We start from the raw sequence: 27,888 nt of genomic DNA, 5'->3' as shown, positions 1-27,888 counted from the left end.
TATAATTTAAAGGTGAAACAGTTTAGAGATCATCCTGTCCAGTTTTTTCATTTTACAGAGTGGGAGGCAAACTGAGGCCTAGAGAAGTAAAGTCAGTCAATACGTATTTATTAAATACCTACTACGTGCCAGGCACTGTAGTGTAAGGAACAAAAGGATTTGAATCCAAACTCCAAAGGTATGGGTAGGTGCTCAAGGAAGTCAAGTCATCAAAGAACTTGGAGCTCTTTGGGAAGTGTCTTCAGTTCAATTCAATTAATTTCATTTTATATCATTTCAACCAGCATCAGCTAAGCACCTACCGTATGCAAAGCACTGAGTTAGGCTGGAAGGAGACACAAAGTTTAGACAGACCCATCCTCACTTTATGTAGGAGCATTAGATACAAACACACATAATTATAATACATACTATTTCAGAAAAAAACATTAGAGAAGTACCTACAAAAGTGCCTTGTGAGTAGAATGGTCATTACCAAGATAGAAGTAAATTAGAGAAGGCCTAGAGGCAGCTGGTGGCTCCCTGGATCAAGTGCTGGACCTGTCATGAGGACTTGAGTTCAAATCCTGTCTCAGACATTTACTATGTGGCCCTGGCCAAATCGCTTAACCTCTGTCAGCCTCAGTTTCATCATCCATAAACTGAGGAGAATAGCACCTGTCTCCCAGGGTTGTTATGAGGATCAAGTGAGATAATAATTGTAAATCTTTGAACACATGCCTGGCACATAGTAGGTGTTTAAGAAATGCTTGTTTCTTTTCTTCCTGTGAAGGAAATGGCATTTGAGTTGGGTCTTAAAGGATGACAAGTAAAGAGAGGAGAGGGAAAACAGGTGCAGAGAATAGCTATGAGCAAAGGTATAGAGATGGGGGAAAAACCCAGGGATGTACAACGGTACATTTTAAATTTTAATCTGGTGTCCCAGTTCCATTTAACCACTAAAGCCACTGTTCTTCCTGTATACATTACAGGTGCTTCTTATCTGACTTTCTTTGTTTTTCCACCTCTCCCAAACAGCCATTCATGCATTGGCTGTATTTATCCCCTCTCTTTCCTCAGGAAACTGTTGGGAAGGCAAATGGAGCCGTACCTGTGAAATGCCTTGAGTGCCCTGAAGAGTGGCACTTCTCAACACTATATATTGGAGGTATTTGGTGTCTCCATCAGACTTTTGTCCTTCTCTACAACCTCCTTATGAATGTGGTTTGTTTTTTTTTTTTAAGTGAAAATGGATTTTCTTATGTGGAAGAATAATATTTGTTTCCCCAGAGTATATGCTAAGATGACATGAGTGTGTGTATTTTGCATGGGTCAATTCCATAAAACATTAAATGAGCCTTTCACCGGGCTATTTTAGTTTCTTGTCAAAACTGGAAATAAGAGTAGTCTGCCATGACTTGTTCTTAATGAAGCCATGCTGGCTCTTGGTGACTATGACTTTTTTAAAACATCCATCAACCATCTCTCTTTTTTCATCCATTCATTCTAGAATTTAGCCAGGAATCAAAGTCAAGCTTGTTGGCCTCGTTTGCAGATACTATTTTCTTCCCTTTTCAAAAAATCTGGACAACGCTTGGTCTTCTTCACTCCCGCAGTAACACTCTTATTTTCCATAATCTTTTAAATACCACTGACAGTGACTCTGCAATCACATCCACCAGTCCTTTCAGACCCTGTGGATAAATATAGTTCGTCTGAGCCAGGTGGCTTGAACTCATCAAAAGCATCTAATGGAGGTGCCCTCTTACCAGCTCCCCACTTATCTTGGGAATCAACTCCCTATTAGTCATCTCTGTTCTGTCCTTTCTAGTCCAAAGGTTATTTTCCTTGGCAGAAAACAGTAGCAAAATAACAATGGAACAGCTCAGCCCCCTCCTTTTGTCAGATCTCACTATCCTATCCACCCTGAGCAGTGGGCCTAACGCTTCTTTGATCCTCTTCTTTGCCCATTATAACTTAAAAAACATCCTTTTTCATTGTCCTTACCTTTCTTTGCCAGTCATTGGGTCACATTCCTGTATTCATCCTCAGTTCCCTGATCTTATTCCTTCCTTTGGTACATACATAAATAAGATATATTTATATTTTCCTTTTTAAATATATTTTATTGATATCTTTTGTTATTCTATCACCTAGATTTCCCATCATATTCCACCTGGCCTCTCCTTCCAGAGAGCCATTCCTTTAAATAAAATATGAAAAAAAGGAAAAGGAGAGAATCTCCACAAAACTAATCTTTAAGACATCCAAAAACTATGATGTCAGTACCCAACATTGTCAATTTCCTCCTTCTTTAAAGGTCCAAGGGAAGGTATCTTCTCATACATCTTCTTTAGGGCCAAGCTTAGTCATCATAATTTCAGGGCATCGAATGTCAATTGTTTGTTGTTCTTCTTTTCATTTACATTGTTGTAGTCATTCTGCATATTGTTTTCTTGGCTCTGCTTACTTCACTTTGAATCATTTCATATACATTTTTCCATGTTCCTTGCTATTCCTTATGTTCATGGCTCTTTATAGCACATTAATATTCCATTAAATTAACGTGCTGCCGTTTGTTGAGCCTGTTCCCCATTCTGGGGGCATCTACTCTGTTTCCAGTTCTTCACCACTACCAAAAGTTGCTACTAGAAATATTTTGCTGTATTGGGAGCCTTTTTTGTTGTCATTGACCTCCTTAGTGTGTATGTCCAGCGTGCACTCTCTGTGTGGATCAACGGGAATGACCACTTTTCTTACATAATTCCAGATTGCTTTCCAGAATGGTTTATACATATATATGTTTAAATTATTGATATCTTTTGTTTTCACATAACCTTAATTTCTATATAGATTTCCCCTCTCTTCCCCCTTTCTCTCTCTCTATACATATATATGTATACATACACACATATATACATGTACACGTCCTCCTCTCCCCAGAAAATCATTCTTCTTAAATAATAAAATAAATAAAAAATATAATAATAAAAAGAAAGAACAAGAAATAATCAGTTCAGTAAACCCTAATACACCATTCCCATCTAACAGAAATCCAACATTTCAATTGTTGCTCTCATCCTAGGGGAGTTCAGCATACATATTGATGATCTCTCAAATACTCTGACTCCCTAGGTTCTCATTCTACTCATTTCCCATTGCTACACACAAAAATAGATCATCAGAACCTTGATCTTGCCATCACCCACAAGTGTTCCATGTTCATGAACTCAGAAAATTATTTTGTCCATTCATATTTATCATCCATCTTTTTCTATGCCTTACAAACTCAATCCCATTTTTTGTTCTCACCCTGACTGCCATTCCCTTCATCCCTCATCTCTTTCCCAGGTCATCACCCAACACTGGCTACACTCTTCCTCCTTCCTTTTCTTAACTCCTGTTCAACTCCACTCCATCCTCTGATCTCAAATCTCTTGCCTTTTTGTGCTGCAGCCAATTACATTTTGCTTACTTTGACAAACCCCAAATCTACATTACTCCCACCACCTACCTCCTTTATTACTAATCCATGTGCCGTTGAATGGAGCTTGAGAATGTCATGAAACCATGTCAATTGGGTCCATACTATTGCACTTGTTTTCCCCATGCTTGGAATGCGCTCTGCCTCATCTTCATCTCTCCCTTCCAGATTCACCTCACATTTCACCTTCTACCAGATGCCTTTCTTGGTTTTCTCAGCTGCTACTATTTTCTGTTCTGAAATGACCTTCAATCAACTGCATTATTTACATTTTTCTCCCCCTTTAGAAGGCAAGTTCCTTATAGTCAAGGGCTGTTTTTGCCTTTCATTGTATCTCCCTTGCTTAGCACAATGCCTGACTAATAATAACTGTTTAATAAATGCTTGCTTGATTGCTTGGTCCACACCCATATTCTTCCAACTCTGCACAAGGGGAAGGAATTGCAAAGTCTCCTCTCTTTTTTGGGGTCAAGCTTGGTTTCTTGGCTCTGCTTACTTCACTTTGAATCATTTCATATCCATTTTTCCATGTTACTTGCTATTCCTTATGTTCATGGCTCTTTTATATATCTTTTAAAAATCTTAACGTGTAGGTGAGTTCCCTAGACACCCACACCTATGTCTTTCAGACAATTATTTTTTTTCCCAGTTTGTCAGAATTATTTCCTTTTGTGTCTTCAGAATTTCATTCTTCAGGGCTTCCCATCCCTCTTGCATTGATTTCCCCTGTAGAATTTTAGCCAATAGTATAACACCTATATTCCCTTTGAACCCTTTGAAATCTGCCCTCCCCAAACTTAAGGACCATGTCAGACTATTCCTGGCTTTCCTCTCCTCTATTACAACCAAGGAGGAAGCCGTCATTTCTCCCCAAAGTTCCAAGGAAGCACTCCATCCTCCCTCCCCCATTTTTGGCATCCTAGGACAATACCTTATTTTTCCCATGTTGGATTTAGCTCTGACCATCTACTTTGCTCTTTATCTTTTCTGGCTATTGTGTGGTGATTCTGTTGGGGCTACTGGCCTAGAGTAGCTCAAGGCGATTGACCCCACTCTCACAGAAACATGGAACTCCTTTGAAAGTGTTTTGGAGAGGAAGGGGCATGTATCAGTTATGCGTATTTGTCTCACCTCACTTTCTCCCTCCATTTCAGTCTGGGGAACAGCTTATACCATCTCTGTGCAAACACCTACGAAGGTCCTACGAGTTGCCCAAGGAAAGGGTGCCACACTCCCATGCTTGTATGACACCACAGTTGCGGGAAGGAGTGGATTCATCCAATGGGACAAGCCTCTAACGGACCCTCCAGTAAGAAGCCATACATACTCTTAGTAGTGGGAGAAGAGAAGAGCTTGAGAGAAGTAGAAGGTTTGGGCAAGTTGACCTAATTCTACTGAGGTCACCTTGGATACCTTGGTGAGGCAGCTCCACCTGCAGATGTGGCTGCCAAAGACTATAAGCTAGGTCCTGAGAAGATTATACATAGGCAGAACATCTTGTTACCTGCATGCTGATTTTAGCACTAATAAGGAGGCCAATACTCCGCCTTCTTTCCTGACAGGGATGGTATCTTGGGGAGGGAAGTCTAGGGAAGGGCAAAGCTGGGAAGTATGGTGAGAAAGGCGAATGACGAGGAGAGCCTGCTTTACAGTTTTGCCTTAGGTAGTCCTGGCTGGGGACCTGGAGTGTGTATTCTCTCTTCCTCCTTCCCTCCCTCCTTCTCCCTTTCTCTCTCTGTCTCTGTGTCTCTCTCTCAGTCTGTCTGTCTCTCTCTCTTCCTCCCTCCTTCCCTCTGTTTCTGTCTGTCTCTGTCTCTTTGTCTGTCTCTGTCTGTCTCTCTTCCTCTCTCCCTCCCTCTGTCTCTCTCTGTCTCTGTGACTTTGTGTGTGTGTCTCTGTCTCTCTCTCTTCCTCTACCTTCTTCCCTCTCTGTGTCTCTGTCGGTCTATTTGTCTGTCTCTGTCTCTTTATCTGTCTATCTCTTTCTCTTTCTCTCTTGCCCGTTGAAGGTCTTCAATTAAAATGAGAATCCACCTTTGGTAGAGAAAGTGTAAAGTGGTGGCCTATACAGCAGAGTAAAACCTTCAGAGAGTGTTCTCTTTTGGTTTTGTTGGCACTTGAGGTTGATTGATTCAACAACAGACTCATTCAACGAACACTTATTAAGCACTTTTATTCATTCCTCCGCTCATTCATTCGTTCATTCATTCTGGCTACTTCCACGCACCTGAATACCATGCCATCTGTACTTGGACTCCTAACAATTATCATCATCATCATCATCATTATTATTATCATCATCATCATCATATACAATTATTATATAAATATAATAATTATTGCACACTTTGAAAACTTTAAAGCCATATAAATGTTAACTATCATTATTATCATCATCATTGTGATTATGCAAGGCACTATGCTGTGTGTTATGGGGATGGAAAGAAGAATATGACAGTTTGGGTCCTGTCCCTGACCTGTTCAATTCTTCTTTCTCCTTAAATGCCCAACTCAAATGCCAGTTTCTTCAGGAAGCCTTCCCAGATTCTCCCTAAAAAATGACCTTTTTCTTCAGACCTCAGATAGAATTTTTTTTTCAATTCTCTAAAAAACTTATATAATATTGATAAATAGCTATCAGCGTTTGTCTCTTAACACTCTGCTGGTTTGCAGGCTCTATGAGGGATGGGACTGTGCTTTATCTAAACTTTATATTTCCCCAGCATCTGGGAAATAGAAGTTTTTGGTAAATGTTTATTGAATGACTAACTGCCTAATTAAGAAAAAAAAGACTGGATAAATCACTTTAATTCAAGACTTATTGTGACTAGTGGACAAGGTGCTAACCAAGCGCCCTAAGATAATGCCTTTTTATTACTGTAGTTCAGTGAAGTAGAGAAAAAAAATTTTTTTTGAGAGGATTGGGCCTTACAGTTCCAGCCTGCTATTTACTAGCTGTGACTTTTGACAAATTACTTTCCCTTTCTGGAATTCAGTTTCCTTATCTAAAAGGAGGGACTTGAAATCACTGATGCCTAAGGTCTCCTCCAGTTTCACATCTTCTGGACCTTCACCTGATTCCAAGCTTCAAGGTTCTAGGACCTAGAAGGGCTAAGAATCAAGGCTGGCAACTGGGAGGAGGGGAGCTGCCTATCCTAGCTTAGCACTGGGGCATTCCTGGTGGGGCAGGAGGTTGATGACATTCCTTGTTCCTTACAGAGTCAGGTACTGGTATGGTCCTTCTCCTCACAACAGTACAACTTTGGGAATCAGTACACAAATCGAGTCAACCTGTCCGGCAACTATCAGACCAACGATGCCTCCATCACCATCAGTCAGCTGACCATGGATGACAATGGGACCTATGAATGCTTACTGATGCTTGATGGAGATTTAACTGGAAACAGACAAGCAAGGATGGATCTCATTGTTCTGGGTGAGAGGCAGTGACTACTCCCATCATCCTCTTGTTCCCTTTCACAGGTTTGGGGGAAGTAGTCCTCGAAGAAGAGGGATTTGATTTTAAATAAAATCACACATTAATGAAACATCTGCTATATGTTTGGCACTGTGCTGATATAAAACCATGCTCTAGGAAACTGGTGGGGAGCTGCTTCTGATCCTTATCAGCACAGGATAGTGGAAAGAGTGTTGGGTTTGGATTAGGCAGATCTGAGTTCGAATCTCAGTTCTGCCACTTAATACCTGTTTGACCTTGGGTTACCTGAGGCACCTATATGGCACAGTTGAGGCTGCTGGGCCTGGAGTCAGGAAGACTTGAGTTCAAACCTAACTTCAGACACTTACTAGCTATGTTTAAGTCACTTAACCTGTTTATCTTAGTTTTTTCAGCTGTAAAAATGAGGATAATAATTGCATCTGCCTCTCAGAGTTGTGAGGATTAAATGAGATGACATTTGTAAAATTCTTAACACAGTGCCTGACATAATAGGCTCTTAAAAAATGCTTATTTCTTGCCTTCTCTCTTTCCCTTTCCTTCCTTCCTTCCTCCCTCCTTGCCTTCCTTCTTTCTTCTCTCCTCTCTCCCCTCCCTCCCTTCCTGCCTGCCTTCCTTTTTTCTTTCCTCTTTTCTTCTCTCCTTCCTTTCCTTCCCTCCTTCCCTCCCTCCCTTCCTTCCTTCTTTCCTTCCTTCCTTCTTCCCTTCCTTCCCCCCTCCTTTCCTTCCTTCCCTCCTTACCTCCCTTCCTTCCTTCCTTTCCTTCCCTCCTTCCCTCCCTCCTTCCCTCCCTCCCTTCCTTCCTTTCCTTCCTTCCTTCCTTCCTTATTCCTTCCTTCCTTCCTTCCTTCCTTCATCTCTTAACCTCTCTAGGCCTATATTCATCTAGAAAATGAGAGGGCTAGACTAGATGATTTCTGATTTCTGAGATCTCTTCCAGCTCCAGACCTAAAATCTTAGCTGATTCCGTGACACTTTGCCCATCCAAGGAAGCATGGGCATTACTGGGGACTTCCTGCAAGGCAGCAGGAAGTAAGGGAGGTGAATTGTTTAGGCAGGAGCATGCTGAAACCAGTGCTTCTAGAACAATGCTTAATGACAGACATACATTTGACACTAGGTGTAGGGTCAAGGAGGCAGAGAGGCATGTGATTGGCCCAATCTACTGGTGTTCTCCAAATCTTATCAATCACACTATCACCAAATCATAGATTTTGAGCTGGAAAGAACTAAAGAGGTTATCTTGTCAAACTGAAACCAATACAGGTCAAGTGGCATTCCCAGGGTCACAGAGGGCAGAACTGAATCTGAGCACTGCTGCTCTTTCTTTTTTTAAAATTTAATTTGACTTATTTTTGTTACGTTTTAAGTTCTGAACTGTCTCCCTCCCTCCTTCTCCACCCTGCATGAGAAAGGCCACCATTTGATGCAGATGATATAAACTATGAATGTTATTTTCTCCTTCTACTGATCCTCTCAGTCATTCAGGTTCAAAACTCTAGTCTTTCATCAGTATCTTATCTCATTGTTATTAATCTAATTCATGCCCTAGTTGCCTCATATTCAAACTATTAATGTTAACCACATAACTGGCAGCCCTAACTCAAATCTCTTAAGCTGGTCATCTTGTCATTTCTTCTCCAGTGTATCCTCTCCTATCCACTCACACAGCTGCCACCCCAGCTCAGGCCGTCATTGTCTCTTGACTGGATCATTACAGTAACACCCTACTTGATTTCCCCACTCAAATCCATTCTCCACTTAGTCACCATGGTTATTTTCCTAAAGCACAGAGCTGACCATGTTACTCCCTTTCCTAATAAACTCCCATGGCTCCCTATTGCCACTAAGAACAAATATAAACTCTTGTGTTAATTCTTTTTTAAAAATTTATTTATTTTATTCTGAACTTATGAAATAAAACCAGCATTTCCATAACAAGGTGGAATAGAAAAACAGAGGATTGTGCCTGAGATTGCAGATCTATTATGTACAACTTGCTATTCGTTTCAAATGTACAACAAAGTTCTCACATAACTTTCTTTTTTTTTCCCTCTCCCACCCAAAACTTTGAGATGGCTACCATTAGACACAAACCTGTATATATACGTACATATATACATATACATATTTATGTATATATACACACAAATATAGCTATGTCTATATCTATGTATACATATATGTGCATGTATGTATATGTGTGTATGTGTATGGGTATATATGTGTGTGTTGGTTCTTTTTCTGGATTCAAATAGCATCTCTCTTCATAGACTCTTTGAGGTTAATTTGGGTATTTATAATAGAATGACTTGGTTGCTGAGAATTGTTCTTAAAACAATACTGCTGTTACTGTATACAATGTTCTTTTGGTTCTGCTCATTTCTATCTTCATTATTTCATGGAAGTCCCTCCATGCTTTTCTAAATTCGTTGAGCTCATCATTTCTTAAAGCAGAGTAACATTCCATCATGAACATATACCACAATCTGTTAAGCCATTCCCCAATTGATGGGCATCTTTGCAATTTCCAGTTCTTTTTCACCACAAAGAGAGCTGCTAGAAATATATTAGAACGTGTAGGTTCTTTTCCATTTTCCCTAATCATCTTGGGAAACAGACCTAATAGTGGTATTGCTGGGTCAAAGGCTATAGGCAATTTAATAACTCTTTGGGCATAATTCCAAATCTTTCTTCAAAATGGTTGAATCAGCTCACAGATCTACCAGCAATGAATTAAGGTCGCAATTTTTCCACATCCCCCCCAATATTTGTCGCTTTCCCCTTCTATCATCTTAGCCAATCTGATAGGTGTGAGATAAGATCTCAAAATTGTTTTAATTTGTATTTCCCTAATCAATAATGATTTAAAGCATTTTTTATATGGCTAAGGCATAATGCATTCTACTCCAGCACTTCTTTTTAACCGTATGTATCTGTCATTTTAAAATGTGTTTCTTCTAAGCAGAATATTATTGGATTCTGATTTTTAATCCATTCCGCTATCTGTTTCAGTTTCATGGGTGAATTCATCCCATTCACATTTGAAATTATAATTACTATTTGTGTATTTCCCTCCATCCTATTTTTCCTCACTATTGTCCTTCTTAGCCTCTCTTTTTACCCCATCCCTCCTCTAGTTTACTTCTAACTACTACCTCTCTATTTCATACCCTTTAAAAGAATCTCTCTTATCCTCTCCCCTACCCCTCCTTTTTCTTGTTCTGCCCACTGCTGTAAGCGTCCTTCCCTTTTCTTCTCTCCCCACCCCCCTAAATCTTAATCCATACATCCTTTTAAACCCCTTCCCCCTTATCCTGTTCCCTCACCTTATTTCTTTATAAATTTAGAAGACTTTTATACCCTTTTAGATGTATGTGTTGTTCCCAGATCTGATGAGAGTAGGATTCCAGCACTACCAGCCTCCCACCCCCACCTAATTCTTCTGTATCAATTCTTCCTCTCACACTTCATTTGTATGAGATAATTGCTCTTTTTACCTTTTCCTACACAATTTTGCTTTTTAGAATCACCACATTATACTCAGCTCATCCCCAGTCTTTCTTTCAAATTACCCAATTACTCATGACAGTCTTAAGAATATAGTTTACATTTCCACGTATAAAAAGTAAACAGTTTGACCTTATTGAATGCCTTGTGATTGGTCTTTGATGTTTACCTTATATTTCTCCTGGATCTTATATGTCAAATTTTCCATTAAGTTCTGGTCTTTTTGTGACAAAAACCTGAAAGTCTGTCAATTTGTTGAATGTGTTTTTTTTTTTTCATTCAGGATTATACTTAACTTTGCTGAGTGAGTTATTTTTGGCCACAACCCCAGTTCTTTTGCTCATCAATATATAGTATTCCAAGACCTGTGGTCTTTTAGTGTAGTATATGCTAGGTCTCGTGTAATTCTAATTGTGGCGCCACAGTATTTGATTTTTTTTTCTTGTTGCTCATAATATTTTCTCCTTAACCTCGGGGTTTTGAAATTTGGCTACGATATTTCTATGGGTTTTCATCCTGTGATCTCTTTCAGGTGGTGATTGGTGGATTTTTAAAAATTCTGCTTTCTCCTCTTGTTCTAAAATTTGAGCGCAATTTTCTTTATTTCTTGTAATATTGTATCAATATTCTTTTTTTTTTAAATCATAGTTTTCAGGCAGTCTGATAATTCTTATGTTTTCTCTTTTTGATCTGTTCTCCAAATCAATTGCTTTTTCTTATGAGATGTTTCACATTCTCTTCTATTTTTTCATTCTTTTTATTTTGTCTTATTGTTTCTTGGCATCTTATAATGTCATTTGCTTCCCCTTGCCCAATTCTAGTTTCCAAGGAGTTGTTTTCTTCCTTAAGATTCTGGATCTCTTTTTCTAGTTCACTGACTTTCTTTTCATAATTTTCTTGACTTTCTTGGATTGTTTTTATTTTTTTTTTCTATTTTTTCCATCAATAGCTCTCATTTGATTTTTAGAGTCTTTTTTAAGTTCTTCCAAGAACTCTTTTTGGGCACATGAACATTTGACCTTACTCCTTGGAGTAGGAGAGACTTTTTTTACTTTACTGTCCTACTCTGAAAATGAGCCCAGGTCTTCTCTATCCCCATAATAGCTGTCTATGGTTGGGTTCTTTCTCCTTTGCTTACTCATTTTTTTTCTTTTCTTTTTAGTGGCTTGTTATTATAATCGCCTCTGGTCTTGGGGTGTGGGGGATGGTGTCTCTGGCCTCAGGTCCTTCTTTCTGTTATTTTCTGAGCTTTGTCCAGGGCCCAACCTCAGCCCTCCTTTCCCCCTCCCAGCCACAGCTCGGGCCCCCAGCCATACTATGCTGGAAATGCTTTTGCTCCCTGAGGACCCTCCAGTGGCTGTAACCTTTAGTTCTCCCTTCTGGCCTGGAATCCAAACCAGGAACTCGGCTCTCCTGTAAGTGCCCACAGCCAGCAGTGTCTCTGCTCCACTGCTTATGCACTCACCTGGCATGTACCGGTTCCTTCTCACCTTCAGGACATCCAAGCAGCACAGCTGGGTCTGGTGCCCCTCAACAGCAGAGGGTGTTTCAGTCTTCCCCTGCTCAGATGTTTGACTGCCCGCAGTATCTGTAAGGTGAGGATTCCTGTGGCTGAGGCTGAGGCCGAGGCTACCTCCCAACCCAGCTGCCCCCAGAGCTTGTTTGTTGTTTCAGCAGGGATAGCCTGGAGGTGTTTGCACTTGACTGAGGCCAAATCTGCTTCCCTGAGGTCTTTCCTCAGGTCTTCTCCAGTTGTCCCAGGAAGATCCCTGCTCTGCCCCAACTCTAGTTTATTTTTGTTGCTCTACATTCACCCTGGGGCACTGTTTTGTCTTGTTTGTGGAGGAAATCTGGAGAGCTTGGAATTTTCTGACCTATTCCTCCATCTTCCCAGAATTCCCCCTACCCTACCATGTTTAGCCCCAACCTATCTTTTCAGCCTCATTACATTTTTCTCTCTTTCTCCTATTCTTTAATCCAGGCAAACTAATCTCTCTGTTCCTCACACAAGGAACACCATCTCCCTTTGTGCTGACCATCCATCACTCCTCCCCACCTTCCCCTCACAGATTCTCTCCTGTCAAGATGTCGTTCAATCATGGAGCCTTTCCTGTCACCCTCCCCCCGCTCCCCAATCAGCTAGTGCCCTCCTAACTACTTTATAATGATGTATTTATTTGCACGTCTTCTCTATATACTTATATATGTATTTGCTACCTCTCCGGTTAGAATGAGAGCCCCTTCAGAGCAGTGATGGTTTTATTCATCCCCCAGAGCCTAGTATAGGGCTTGGTACATTGTAAGCACTTTATAAATACTTGTTAGTTGATTAATATGGATTCCCCAGGCCACTAAGAACACTTAAGATGAAACAATTTTATCTGAGGTTTCTGAGCTCTCCAGAAAACAGATGTGAGTAACCGAGCGAACATTACTGAGTGAACAGTGTCCCCTGGAAGCCAAAGTAGACCCAAAGAACAAACTTGATGCTGAGAGAATTTGAAACTGTGCTATACAAGAATTGGGTGAAGAATCTGGGGATGTTTAGCCTGGAGGAAAGACTTAAGAGAAATATTGTCTGTGAATTCAAGCGGTTGAGAGGCACTAGCCTTTTGTTCTGCTTGGCCTCAGAGAACGGAATTAGGAGCAATGGGTGGAAGTCACAGAGATAAAGATTTAGGCTTGAGGAAAGTAAGTAAATACATCCTTACAACAAGAACCAGAGCTATAACTAGCTGTTCTAGCTCTCAGGGCAAGTACCAAAAGTGCAGGCAAAGTGGAGGGGGTGGGGGACAGAAATCAGGATAGCTGCTGGGCTGGGAGCAGGGTGGCATAGACTGGGAATGAGCTGACTCAAAGTGTGGCTAGGCCTTAGGATTCTCATTCACTATTCACAGACCTGTGTCTTCGTTGTGCCAAAGGGTGGTTTTTAAATGCCTGGTTTACACGGGATAGTTGACAGTCCTTCCTAGTTGAGTTTAGAGTTTTGACTACGTCCCTTTGGTGCAATAGACAGCCCCAGACTAAGTCCCACCCAAAGCCTCAGGCAGAAATGGAGGAGTTGGAGGGAGCGGGCAGGGGGACACAATGGGTGAGAGATGCAGCATTGGGTACAAATGTGACAGCGGCCATCATCTTCAAACCTGAAAGTGGTAGGCTTGGGGAGGTAGCAGAGGCAGTCATGCCTCTGAGGGCTTTGGGATAAAACTGGTAAAGATCGAGAATGAGAAGGAATGGTAGGCAAGAGGACTATAGGAGGAAGAAGCTGGGAATTTATTCTATGGCTTTTATGGCCCATTTATGGGGGGTTATCCAGTTTTATAGCCTCCCCTCAATTAAAGGAGGAAATGAGATATAGTAAAAAGTATACTGGTTCCAGGTTCAAATCCTCCTTCTGACACTACTTTCATGGTCTCAAGCAAGTCACTTAACCTCCCTGGGCCTAGTTTCCTCATCTGTAAAACGATACTAGATGGTCTTTAAGATTCCTTCAGCTTTGTATCCATTATCCAACAGTTGCACTTAGACAGTCCCCGTTTTCTTTGGCATCATTACTCTCTAAGGAAACACCAGTCTCTCAGTGGATAAATATGGTAGTTATTGTTATCTTTTATGGATTAAGAAACGAAGTCTCGGAGAAGTTAAGTGAGTTTCTTAAGGGGGCTCTGTTGGAACTCAAACCACTGGACTTAGAATCATCATAGACCTAGATCTGGAAGAGGCTTAATTGTCCCCATTTTACACATGAAGAAACTGAGGCTCAGGGAGGTTCAGTGAGTTGCCTGAGGTCATACAGATAACACTAGAAGTGTGATTTGAACCGAGGTCCTTTGATAACAGAGCTAACGCTCTTTTCACTACACAAACCTGGGTTTGAATTCTGGCTGCCATTTCCTAGCAGTGTGACATCAATCAAGACCTTGAGCCTCAGTTTCCTCATCTGTAAAATGAAGGGTTTGGACTGGATCATTGCCAAAGTCATTTTCAGCCCTAAATCCCATGATTAGGGATAGTTACCAGCTGAGTTTGCCATTTTTATTTCAACTTTTTACTAATGCACTTTTTTTTAAATTTTAGAAGATTTTCCTCCCAGTGGCATTTTGTAATAAATGAGGTTTGTGAGATCATAAGTTTAGAGCTGGAAGGAATCTTAAAGGTCATTTAGCTCAATGCCCTTATTTTTGCAGTTAGAAAAACTGAGGCCCAGAGAAGTGGTGACTTGTCCAGAGTCACATCGATGATCAGTGGCAGGGGTAGATCCTCTGACTCCCGATTCAATGCTCTTTCCACCAATATCACACCCTCCCATTCCAGAATTATGGTAAAGGCTCAAACCCTCCATTCAAGAATAACCCACAGAAGATACAATCTTCAAAATCTGCATTGGGTACACCAATGACTTATCCAGGCTCTGGTCATGTATCTCTTACTGCACTTTCATGTTCTGACTGGAATAATAGCTATCTGCGTCATATCTCAGCTGTTAATGCTCTCCTCTCAGATTCCCTTCCACCTACTCTGTAGATAGCTTATCTATACCTAGTGGTTTGTATGTTGTCTCACCCATTAGACTGTGAGCTCCTCGAGGGCAGGGACTGTCTTTTACCTTTCTTTGTAGCTCTTAGCACAGTGCCTGGTACATAGTAGGCTCCTAATATATGTTTATTGATTGAATGAGTATGCTTAGTGGCAGTGATCATATGCTGGGTAGAGGTCGAGGTAGGAAGGCATATTATACATAATGGTCTGCCTGGTCCTTTTACAGACTCACAGAATATGACCTTCTCTGTCTTTTCCTTCTTTGCAGTGCCCCCCTCCGTACCAGAGTGCAGCATTGAGGGGGAAACTATATATGGGAACAACATCCAGCTAAAATGTCACTCCAAAAACGGATCTCCAACTCCCCAGTACAGCTGGAAGAGCTTTGACATCGAGTACAAGGAACGGCCACTCTCACCACCAGGTATCTATAAGTTATCGTGTCAAGAAGAGCCATCTACAGTCAGACACTGGAGTGCTCACTCTCTTGGTTCCCAAGCTGTATGTTGTCTCTCCCTTAGATCGTGAGTTTTCAAGATCCAGAATCATTTTTGCTTTCTTTGTAATCCCGGCATTTGGCACATTGACTGGTGCCTAGTGAACCTTTAATAAATGCTTGTGAACTTGACTGGAAATCAAGAAATTATTAGACTAGATCAGAGGAATGTCTTAGATGTGGCATTTAAAGTTTTCAGCAAGATATTTGACAAAAATCACAAGAAGGAGAGATGCAAAGTCATTGAGAATAGGTATTATTTGATTTTTTTTGTCTTGTCTCTTTAGCGTTTATTATAGTACCTGGCATATAGTAATGTTTGTTGATTGATCAAGAGATGTTGGCTGGATCCAGTTAGTGGATTTAGAACCAAATTGAACGGGCAGAGAACATGAAGCTACTGAGTGATGGAAGAAAAGGAGAGGAAGGGGATACAAGAATAAACTTAGTGCATTTGACAGTTACGCCTAGAACAGGTAGATGGATTCTTAAGAGACATTCACATAGGAAAAGGGTGGCTCGGCACAAGTGTCATTTGCTTGTTGTCCACAAGGTGGCTACACTGCAGCAGCAATGGCTTGTTTGCAGCTCTTCATAGAACCAGACTAACGCTGGAGGAAACCTCAGAGCCCATTGAGTTTGATCCCTTCATTTTACAGATGAGCTGCTGAGGCCCAGGGAGCCTCAGTGATTTGTCCCAGGTCACACAGGTAGAAAGTGTCAGAGGTAGGATTCGAACCCAAATCTAATTATTCCAGAGCCAGCTCCTGGTCCACTGTTTCATAACATTATAGGCTCTCAGAGATGGAAGCAATCTCAGGGATCATCTAGTCCAATTGCCCCTTCCTTTCACAGAAGAGAAAACTGATCTGTGGTTGGGTCACACATTGGAACCCAGATATCTTGATTCTCAGCCTAGTATTTTTCCTGTTATATACCATCCTGTCTCCTCTGTGCTTTTGGAAATTCTTCCATGGGAATGGTGTGAATTTGTCAAGATTCCTCCTCCTTGGGGCAGCTAGGGGGTGCAGTGGATAGAGCATTGGCCCTGAAGTCAGGAGGACCTGAGTTCAAATCTGGCCTTATACCAAAAACTTGACACTTACTAGCTGTGTGACCCTGGGCAAGTCATTTAACCCCAATTGCCTAAAAAAAAAAAGATTCCTCCTTCTTCCCCTCCTTTTTTAAAGTCTGGTCTTGTAATTTCCATTGTTTAGGGAGCTCCCTGGATCTATGGCTATGCCCAAGCGTTCTGCCACTTTTAGTTACCCAAGACACAGAGATTAAGTGACTTAGGGTCACGCAGCCTGTTTAAACCAGAAGTAAAACTTTAACTCAAATCATCTTGATTCCAAAGTTGGCTCTCTATCCAGCAGACCACAAAGCCTCTCAATAAGTGTCTCTTTTCCATAGAATCACTACCATTCTGTCCCTGAGCCCCTCCTTCATGGGTTGTGCCCATGGTGGCTAAATTTCACGTCTTCATTCTTTAGGCTAGTGGTGGCTACATTCCACTCCTTCATTCCTTAGGCAGCTGGCAATAGTAATATCCAACACTTTTTAAATTAAATTTTATGTTTTTAGTTAATAAACATTTATTTTCTCTCCTGCCCACTCCATGCCCCAGAAAAAGGAAAAAGAAAACCCTTGAACCAAATATGCATAAAGCAAAAAAATTCCTAAATTGACTAAAACAACATGTACCTCATTTTACATATTTAGTCAACCATCTCTCTGTCAGGAAGCAGACAGCATCAGTCTTCTGGAATCATGGTTGGTCATGGGATCAGAGTTCCCAACTCTTTCAAAGTTGTGTACATCTTTACAATACTGTTGTTGTATAAATTGTTCTGGTTCTGCTCATATCACTCCACATCTATTCATAAAAGTCTTTCCAGGTTTCTCTGAAACCAACCTTTTCATTGTTTCTTATAGTATAATACTATTCCATTATATTCATAGACCATCATTTGTGCAGCCATTCCCTAATCTCAATCTAATTCCATCTTTTTGGGAGCTATCACACACCCCTCTCTAGACTGGGGTACCACATGAAGATATTTCTATCTTGGTGGAGTTGGACTATGATACCCATAATACCCAATGGTGCTTAAAGAAATTGGGTTAAATTATCAACAAAGCCCAACAGCAAGAGATAGAAAGAGAAATTCCATTTAAACTTACTGTAGATATTATAAAATATTTAGGAGTCTACTTCCTGAAACAAACCCAGGAACTATATGAACACAATTACAAAACATTTTTCACATAAATAAAGTCAGATCTAAATAACTGGAAAAAACATCAGTTGCTCATAGGTTGGCCGAGCTAATATAATAAAAGTGACGATTCTACCTAAGCTAATTTACTTATTCAGTGCCATACCAATCAAACTACCAAAAAGTTATTTTATAGAGTTAGAAAAAATAATAACAAGATTCATTTGGAAGAACAAAAGGTCCAGAATATCAAGGCAACTAATGAAAAGAAATGCAGGGGAAGGTAGCCAAGCCATTCCAGATCTTAAATTGCATTTTAAAGCAGCAATCATCAAAACTGCTTGGTACTGGCTGAGAAATAGAGTGGTGGATCAGTGGAATAGGTTAGGTATGCAAGACAGTAGTCAATAACTATAGTAATCTATTATTTGGTAAACCCAAAGATCCCAGCTTCTGGGATAAGAACCCACTCTTTGAAAAAAAAACTTTTGGGAAAACTAGAAAAGAGTATAGCAGAAACTCGGCAGTGATCAAAATCTCACACCATATACCAAAGTAAAGTCAAAATGGGATCATAATTTAGATATAAAAGCTGATCCTGTAAGCAAACTGGGAGAGCAAGGAATAGTTTACCTATCAGATTTATGGAAAACAGAAGAATTCATGACCAACAGGAGATAGAGAACATTATGAAAAGCAAAATGGATAAATTTGATTACATTAAATTGAAAAGTTTTTGCACAAACTAAGCCAATGCAACTAAGATTAGAAGAAAGGTAGAAAATTGGGAAAGAATTTTTACAATCAGTCTCTCTGATAAGGGCCTCATTTCTAAAATATATAGAGAATTAAGTCAAATTTATAAAAATACAAGTCATTCCTTAATTGATAAATGGCCAAAAGATATGAACAGGCAGTTCTCAGATGAAGAAATTAAAGCCATCTATAGTCATATGAAAAAATGCTCTAAATCACTATTGATTAGACAAATGCAAATCAAAACAACTCTGAGGTACCAAATCACACATATCAGATTGGCTAAGATGACAAAACAAGAAAAGTATAAATGTTGGAGAAGATGTGGGAAAATTGGAACACTAATGCATTGTTGGTGGAGTTGTGAAATGATCCAACCATTTTGGAGAGCAATTTGGAACTATGTCCAAATGGCTATAAAAATGTGCATACCCTTTGACCCAGCAATAGCATTTCTAGGGCTATATCCCAAAGAGATCATACAAATGGGAAAAGGACCCACACGTACAAAAATACTTATAGCAGCTCTTTTTGTGGTGGCGAAGAATCAGAAATTGAGAGGATGCCCATCAATTGGGGAATAGCTGAGCAAGTTGTAGTATATGAATGTAATGGAATACTATTGTGCTATAAGAATTGATGAACAGGCTGACTTCAGAAAAAACTGGAAAGACTTGTATGGTCTGATGCTGAGTGAAGTGAGCAGAACTAAGAGAACATTGTACACAATAACAGTCACATTGTATGATGACTAATATTGATAAACTTAACCCTTCCCAGCAATACATCTCCAAAGGCCTTGTGATGGAAAATTCTATCCACATCCAAAGAAAGAACTATGGAGTTTGAATGCAGATCAAAGCATACTATTTGCTATTTTTTTCTTCTGTTGAGCTTTGTTTCCTCTTTCTGGTGATTCTTCCTATTGGTTCTAATTCTTACTTCCAACATCACTAATGTGAAAATATGTTTAATAGGAATGTATATGTATAGCCTATAGGGGGTGGGGAGGAAGGGGGAGAAAAATTTTAAACTCAAAAGCATGTGGAAGTGTTTGTTGATAAATCAAAATAAATTAAAAAATGAAAAAAAAAAGAAATTGGGTTAAGCAGAGGCAGACTAACTCACAAGATACTCAGCTACATTCCCTGGTGCCTGAGCGGAGAGTATAGACAGGGTATGCTGGAGCTAGCTCTAACCCACTTGAGAGAACCTGTTGTTTAATTAATTATTATTATTTTTTTTTTTTTTGCTTTTTGGTGAGGCAATCAGGGTTAAATGACTTGCCCAGGATCACACAGCTAGTTAACGTCAAAGTGTCTGAGGGCAGATTTGAATTCATGTCCTCTTGACTCCAAGACCAGAGCTCTATCCACTGAGCCATCTAGTTCTCCACCCCCCACATTGTTTAATTCTCAGTGTGAACATTTATACTTCAGAAATTGGTAATAAGCTACAGATCAGGACTTCATTTATTATTTTGCTGTGTAGACTTTTTTGCAGATTAAACCTAAAAGTGTGCACATTCATTTTTTTTTCAGTCTTATCGAACATTTACCAACACACCTGTATGTGCTGTTCTGTAAACATTGCTTGAGCTCAGCAGGGGTGCAATAAAAGACTTAGGAAATGAAGAGATCACCAGACTGGAGTCCTGCTGACTGAAGGCTAGCAATAATAATAATAATAATTTGCATTTATGTAGCAAATTTAAGATTTGCAAAGTGATTTACATTCATTCTCTTATTTGAATCTCATAACATCCTGAAGTACACAGTAGAGGAAACGGGAAGCTGGTCTCTGAGCTCCACCTTCAGGTGCATCTCAAACTCTCTCCTAAAGAATTGTCCCATAGAATACCTCTGGTTATGAATATTCTGTCTTGGAGTTCTGCCAAATCTTGGTACTAGAACACTGGCCCAACCCTGACCCTCTGCACTCTCAGCTCATTTCAGGTTCATTGAGTTGGGCAAAGAAGCTCTTGTTTAGATTGTAGCCACTAGATGGCAGCAGGACCTTCAGCAAGACATCACCATCTGCTCAGAAACTCATGTAAGTTGGAGGATTTTACTCTGGACTGACCACCAACACAGAGTAGATAGATAGATAGATAGATAGGTAGGTAGGTAGGTAGGCAGTAGATAGATAGATAGACAAATAGATAAATAGAAAGAGAGATATCTATAGATGTAGAGATGGGTAGATAGATACAGAGAGATAGGAGAGATAGAGATATATCTATAGATATAGAGATAGGTAGATAGGCAAATAGAGAGAGGAGAGATAGAAATATATGTATCTTCTCTAGATAGATAGAGGTATATCTATAGATAAAAGGATAATATATAAATATAGATATATTGGGCATCTAGATGGCACAATGGATAGAAAACAGGGCCTGGAGTCAGGAAGACCTGAGTTCAAATCCGGCCTCAGACACTTACTAGTTGCGTGGCTCTAATCAAGTGATTTGACTCTGCCTCAGTTTCCTCATCTGTAAAATGAGCTGGAGAAGAAAATGGAAAACCATTCCAGTATCTTTGCCAAGAACTCCAAATGGCGCCACAAAGAGTTCCATGACTGAAATGACAGAACAACAACTAGATAGAGACATATCTATAGATAGAGATGTGTCTATATAGAGATAGAGCTATATATCTAGATAGATAGAGATATAGACCGAGATTAAGAAATCTGTGCCTAGTTATATGTATATATCTAGATAGAGATAGATGGAGATACATCTAGATATAGATAGATTTTTCTAGGAGTCATATCTCTGGACTATAACTCTTTGCAACTGTGAATTAGTCCAAGCAGGAAGGTTTCCCAATACTCTCCCCTAGTCTTATTATAAAAAAAAGAATTCAATAGATTTTAAAGCAAGAAGTGACCTCAAATTATCATCAGGCAGAGATACAGGGAAGAATAGTGAGTAGACCCTTTGAATTCAGGTAGGTGATACAGTGACATGGCACAGTGCTTATAGAGTTATCCTTAGAGTGAGGAAGCCCTGAGCTCAAGTCCCATCTCCGACACATTCTAATTGTGTGACTCTGAGCAAGTAATTTATTCCCTCAGTGTACCAACAACTTTTCAAGACTCAGAGTTACAGAATGGTTGCTGTATCTGAATTGGGAGGAAGAGTTCCCTTACCTGTAGTTGTCTACACCAATGAAATAACAGACTTGGATCAGGAAAAGAGAATAAAGGTATTAGATCCCCATCCTACAAAGGAGGTAACAAAGGCCCAGAGAATTTAACTGAATTGTTTAAGGTTACATGGATAATAATAATAATAATAATAACAACAACAACATATTTACGTAGTAATTTAACATTTATAAAACACTCTACTCAGGCCAGTGAATCTTTACTTACCAGCGCATGGGATAATAACTCCGGACTCAGAACGTGTGAATTCAAATTCTGTCTCTGGCACTTCCTAGCTCTGTGATCTAAGACAAGTCAATTTCACCTCTTTAGGCCTCATTTTCCTCATCTGTAAAAATAATAAGGTTGAGTGAAATGACCTCCAAAGTCTCTTTCTGCTCTAAACAAAAACAAAAACAAAACCCAACTGTATGATCTTAGGTAAGGAAAGCTTATTACCCTTATTTTATAGATTAATGTATTGAGGTACACAAAGGTTAATTAATTTATCCACAGGGGCACAGAATTAGAATGCAAATGCAGATTTGAGGCGTCCCCTTCTAGTTACCTTTCCTCTCTAGCACACTGTCTAGTAAATGGTAGAGTACCAATGGGGAGGAGTTTGATTTGTCAGCACCATGGCCAGAGGTAGTAGCAAAGGAAAGGACAGATTGTTTCTAGATTTGGGGAACAGGTACTTTTAGTTGTGGGCAATAACTTCAGGGGTGGTTTAGCAGGACAGTAGGATCGGTCACATCTCTGAGGCCACTCCCTCTAGGGTAATGGGGGCAAGATCAAGTGTGAATCTATACTAGAGCTTTGGAAAATTGTATTTCCAAAGGTAAGATCAGGAAATAGTTATCCCTTCCACATCATGACTTTCCCCATCAAGGTTTCAATATATCTGGGGTCAGCATAAGAAATTAAATAAGAATTTTGGGGGGAGTTTTGTGGAAACTTCAGACGACATGCAAAGGCCAGCAAACAGCACAGAAAAAGTTTAGAAACTCAGAAATATGTATACTATTGTGTATTATCAACCCAAATTTTACAATAAGGTACTGTAAACACCTCATAAAAGAAAAAGAAAAATTCAAATTTCTTCTCTGGTATGAAGGGAGGGTCAAAAATTTTTATGCTGATTTTTCAGATCAAGGGGGTGCCATGCCTTTAACCCCTGCTATGTGGAAGGGATGACTGTAAGCCTCATCAGTGTTAGAGACATGGCTACTGTATTGTTTGGGAACCTGAGGACTTTGTCAATGTGGGCATGTTTCTGTCTCTCTCCATATGATACACTGACCTGTGGGAATATAACTAGGGAAGCTATGTGTTGTGCCTGTATTTTCCTTTCCCTTGCATGACTGGATGCTATAACTGCTTAGTGCCTCCCTGGTGATCCCTAGGGGATCAGTCTTCCAGTTCAAGAAAGGCCATGATGCTGAGTTCTTTCTGACACAGTCTGGGTTGCATCTCTGAGGAGGCAACTAAGACCCTTCCCCATCAGTGTTGGAGCATTGAGTGCTTAAGTGCTCCAGATACCCTACCTTTGAGTAGAATCCTATAGCACTGAATGTCTGTCCCACCTAAACCATCCCCATTAGACTTCTGTGCAAGTTCAGCCAGGGGACATTAGACAAGTAATAACAGTTTAAATTTTCAGCATGTTTAATGGACACTTTCACATTTGCAACAACCCTGTGAAACAGGGAATGTAAGTATTATTATTACCACAGATGAAGAAATTGGCACTAAGAGGTTGGACTTGTTCAAGACTTCATAGCTAGTAAATAGTGGACCCCAGATTAGAGTCCAGGGTTTGACTGCTAATCCAGGGATCTACTTTCATCACACTGCTCTGCTTCTTGGTATAAGTTGTGAGTATGTGTATGTTCATGACAAGGTTAGGAGGGGAAGGTGTTAGATGGGCAAGGGGGGGAACTGGCTACTGGTGATGGTTTTGGCTGCACATATCTGTCCACTGAAGCTCAAAACTGTTCCCTTATGCCACTCAGTAAGCATTAAGTGAAAAGATTCATTAAGAAGGGGTGGGAGCTGATAGAAAGGAAGGCAGATTGAGGGAGGTGGTGGTCAGAAGCAACACACTTTTGAGGAGGGACAGATTGAAAGGAGAGAGAGAGAGAGAGACAGAGAGAGAGAGACAGAGAGACAGAGAGAGAGACAGACAGACAGAGAAGGATAAATGGGGGAAAATAAAATGGAGGGAAATACACAGTTGATAATCATAACTGAAACAAAATTTACAATCAGTTTTTCTATTAAATGCCTCATTTCTCAAATATATAGAAAACTGAGTCAAATTTATGAGAATAAAAGTCATTCCCCAATTGATAAATGGTCAAAGGATATGGACAGGTAATTTTCAGATAAAGAAATAAAAGCTATCTACAATCATATGAAAAAATGCTCTAAATCACTATTGATTAGAGAAATGTAAATTAAAACAACTCTGAGGTACCACCTCAGGTTGGCTACTATGATAGAAATAGACAATGACAAATATTGGAGTGGATGTGGAAAAACTGGGACACCAAAGCACTGTTGTGGACTTGTGAACTGACTCAACCATTCTGGAGAGCAGTTTAGAATTATGTCCAAAGGGCTATAAAACTGTGTATATACCCTTTAATCCAGAATACCACTACTAGGTCTGTATCCCAAAGAGATTTTTTAAAAAAGAAAAGGACCTAACACGTACAAAAATATTTATAGCAGCTCTTTTTGTGGTGGCAAAGAATTAGAAATCAAGAGGATGTCTATCAATTGGGGAACAGCTGAACAAGTTGTGGTATATGATTGTGATGGAATACTATTGTGCCATAAGAAATGATGAGCAGGATGCTTTCAGAAATACCTGGAAAGACTTATATGAACTGATGCAAAGTGAAGTGAGCAGAACCAGGAGAACAGTATACACAGTAACAGCAGTACAATGATCAACTGTAAATAATAGTTATTCTCAGCAATACAATGATTCAAGACAATTCCAAAGAACTTATGATGAAAAATGCTACCTCTAGAGAAAGGACTGATGGAGTCTGAATGCAGATTGAAGTATACTTTTTTATTTTATTTTTCTTGGGGTCAGGTTTTTTTTGTCTGTGTTTTCTCCTACAACATGACTAATATGGAAATATGTTTTGCATGCCTACACATGTATAACCTATACCAAAAAGTTTCCCTTCTCAATGAAGGGGATGGGGGAGGGAAGGGAGAGAATTTGGAACTCAGAATTTTAAAATCAAATGTTAAAAATTGTGGTTACATGTAATTAAAAATATTTTTTTAAAAAATAAAAGATCCATTAAACATCACTCCTTTCACTGAGTGAAATGTTCTCAGTCCCAGACTGAACAGCTTCTCTTCTCACCTTGACCTTTTCCTCTTTTCCAGCTACAGGAAATAACCTACTTCTGAAAAACATTTCCCATGATACTTCTGGCTACTACATCTGCACCTCCACCAACGAGATAGGAACTGCGTTCTGCAATATCACTGTTGCTGTCAGGCTTCGTAAGAACCCATCCAGGGAGGGAGAAAGGGAGTGAAGGATAGCAAGGGCCAGAAGAGGAAGGCAGGGTATCAATACGGGCAGGAGATGTCACAAGGACTGATTAGAAAGGCTTGGGTAGTGAAAATAAAGAAAAAAGAAAGCTTGGGTATGCTCATTCCCTGCTATAATAATAATAACAATAACAATAATAATAATGATAATAGTAATATCACTTTTAAGTGCTTTCAAAATGCTTTACAGATATTATTTCATTTTATCCTCACCACAACCCTGGGAGGCAGGTACTATTGTTAACCCATTTGGCAGATGAGGAAACTAACACAGACAGAGGTTAAGTAACTTGCCCAGGGTCTTGTTGTTGAGTCATTTTTTCAGTTGTGTCTGTCTTTTTGTGACCCAATTTTGGGGTTTTCTTGGCAATGATACCAGAGTGGTTTGTCATTTCCTTCTCCAGCTCGTTTTCTAGATGAGGCAGACAGGGTTAAGTGACTTGCCTAGGGTCACACAGCTAGTAAGTGTCTGAGGCTGGATTTGATAGATTTTCCTGACTTCTTGCACTTCTGACCCTCATTTGACCAGGGCAGTTGTAGGAGTCATACCCAGTAGACTATACCAGATTGGTTGCTAAGCTGTGACAATGCTGTCAATGTTTAGTGCTTTCACATGGGTAAAAGTGGCCAAGGCTGGGTGCTTTGGAGGGGTGTTCTAGATATTCAGATGAATCAGCTGGTTTGCCCCCTCACAGCCTCAATGAACATTGCCCTGTATGCTGGGATTGCGGGAGGCGTGGTTGCTGCTTTCATCATCATCGGCATCATTGTGTACTGTTGCTGCTGTAGGAACGAGAAGGAAAAAGACAGTGAGAGACCGTGAGTGATACCATTTCTCTAAAGAACTTGTGGAGGGAAAGAGGATGGGCCAAGGGTACAAGTAACTCTATTGCAGTATGGCAGAAAGAATAGCCAATCTGGAGTCAGGAGACCCAGCTTCCTAGCCACTTCCAAACCATTTTTCACACCCCACTCCTTTCTTGTTTCCCTTTATGTGTCCAGGGCAGTAATTGTCTTGTTTGCTTCTCAAATCAACAAACATTTATAAAGCACCTACTAAGTTCTGGGAATACTAAGAAATGAAAAAAATTAGTTCCTGCCCTGAAGGAGCTTACAATCTAATGAGGGAGATAACATGCAAACAACTATGTACAAATAAGCTTCTTACAGGAGGATAAATTGGAAATAATCAACAGAGGGAAGGCATTAAATTTAAGCCAGAACAGGAAAGGCTTCCTGTAGAAGTTGGGATGTTAGCTGGGACTGAAGGAAACCAAGGAAGCCAGGATGTGAGAGATGAAGAAGAGAAGGCATTCTAGGGATGTATTTGTGTCCACCCCCAGAGCTTAGCACAGTGCATAGCCCATGCTTTTTCATTCATCCTACTTAACACTTTGTGTGACCTTGAGCAAATCATGAATTTTCTCTGGGTCTTAGTTATTACATCTGGAAAATGAGAAAGTTGGGTTAGATTAGCACTAACTAGCCATTAGACAGTCTCTAAAGTCCCTCCCAGCTCTAAATCCTGTTTGGAAAACAATCCAAATCCATGAATTTTCTTCCATATTCTCCATCCCCTTCTCACAAGAGGCTGCTTGCCTCTTGGGAAAAGGTTTATAAAGTATGGAAAAAAAAAAGGTTTGTAAAGTATTTCACCTTAACACTCTTTACTTTTCTTGCTCCTCTGGAGGTGTTTCTACTTTAAGGTTAGAGATTGCTGTTGCTTTGGCAAATAAATGTTTGTGGAACAAATAAATGAATCAACGAATGAGCAAATCTCCAAGTGTGCAGTGAAGCCTATAGTCTCTCTTTTGAGCATGGAGATAAGCAAAGCCCTCGAGGCCAGTCTACTGATCTGGTCCTGAAAATTCCCCCTGGAAAGTCTTGAATTCCAGTACCAAAGCAGCTAAACTGGGTCCTCACTGCTGTCCAGCAATATAAATGCATGGGGCTCTAATGTTTACTACTGACCTCCATGACTTATATGCCCAGCAGCAGAATCTGTGAGTCAAAGAGTATTGTCTCAACTCCTCTTGAGACCCAGAGTCAGGTGTCTAACAAGGCAATCTACTTCTGAGGAATGACCAGAGTAATGGGATTTGAAACCAATAATTTGAAATTTGAAACCAATAATGATTCCTCTCCCCACTCTGACTTTCAGGGATCGAGAGGATTATCAGGAACCTCCAGAGCAGATGAGAGAAATACACAGAAGGGATGACAATGAGGAAGACAGGAATCAGGACAGGAGGAGTTCTGGGTGGGACTCACCTGTGCCCAGCTCCCGGTGACTGAAGCTGCCTAATGTCTTGTATGGATAAAGGGAGGAAGAGGAGAAAAGAGTATGAAGAGCATAACTTTTTTTCTTTTTTTAAATGACGATTTCCCCCAATTGCATGTAAAAACAATTTTTAACATTTTTTTTAAGTTTTGAGTTCCAAATTCTATCTCTCCTTCCCCTCCCCCTCCCTGAGATGGTAAGCAATCAGATATAAGTTACACGTGTACAATCATGTAAAACATTTTCATATTAGTAAGTTTGTGTAAGACGACTTCAACAAGAGAGAGAAGAAAGGAAGAAAGAAAGAAAGAAGGAAGGAAGGAAAGAGAGAAAGAGAGAAAGAAAGAAAAAGGGAAAAATAGTAAAAAGAACATAATCTTTGAATGCTCTCCTCCTACTACCCCCAGAGCAGGTTTTCCCATCACTCGG

The 27,888-nt window shown here is 40.0% G+C and overlaps 2 protein-coding genes across 2 annotated transcripts in view; one reads left to right on the top strand and one right to left on the bottom strand.

The window, feature by feature from the left end:
• Positions 1-11,962, bottom strand: part of DUSP27 (dual specificity phosphatase 27, atypical) — a 57,253-nt gene extending 45,291 nt beyond the window's left edge. The window contains exon 1 of the mRNA XM_027868641.1: positions 11,896-11,962. The gene's annotated coding sequence lies outside the window, so the exon portion shown is untranslated. The remainder of the gene's footprint in view (positions 1-11,895) is intronic.
• Positions 1-27,570, top strand: part of GPA33 (glycoprotein A33) — a 38,194-nt gene extending 10,624 nt beyond the window's left edge. The window contains exons 2-7 of the mRNA XM_027868643.1: positions 4,618-4,772; positions 6,683-6,899; positions 15,238-15,393; positions 25,008-25,127; positions 25,874-25,997; positions 27,340-27,570. Of these exons, the coding sequence (XP_027724444.1) occupies positions 4,618-4,772; positions 6,683-6,899; positions 15,238-15,393; positions 25,008-25,127; positions 25,874-25,997; positions 27,340-27,469 (902 nt within the window). The 3' untranslated portion in view covers positions 27,470-27,570. The remainder of the gene's footprint in view (positions 1-4,617; positions 4,773-6,682; positions 6,900-15,237; positions 15,394-25,007; positions 25,128-25,873; positions 25,998-27,339) is intronic.
• The last annotated feature ends 318 nt before the right edge of the window (positions 27,571-27,888 follow it).

This window comes from Vombatus ursinus, unplaced genomic scaffold (genome assembly GCF_900497805.2).
Source record: "Vombatus ursinus unplaced genomic scaffold, bare-nosed wombat genome assembly UNPS02014789.1, whole genome shotgun sequence".
Lineage (NCBI taxonomy): Eukaryota > Metazoa > Chordata > Mammalia > Diprotodontia > Vombatidae > Vombatus > Vombatus ursinus.
This window is presented reverse-complemented; position numbering and strand designations above follow the sequence as displayed.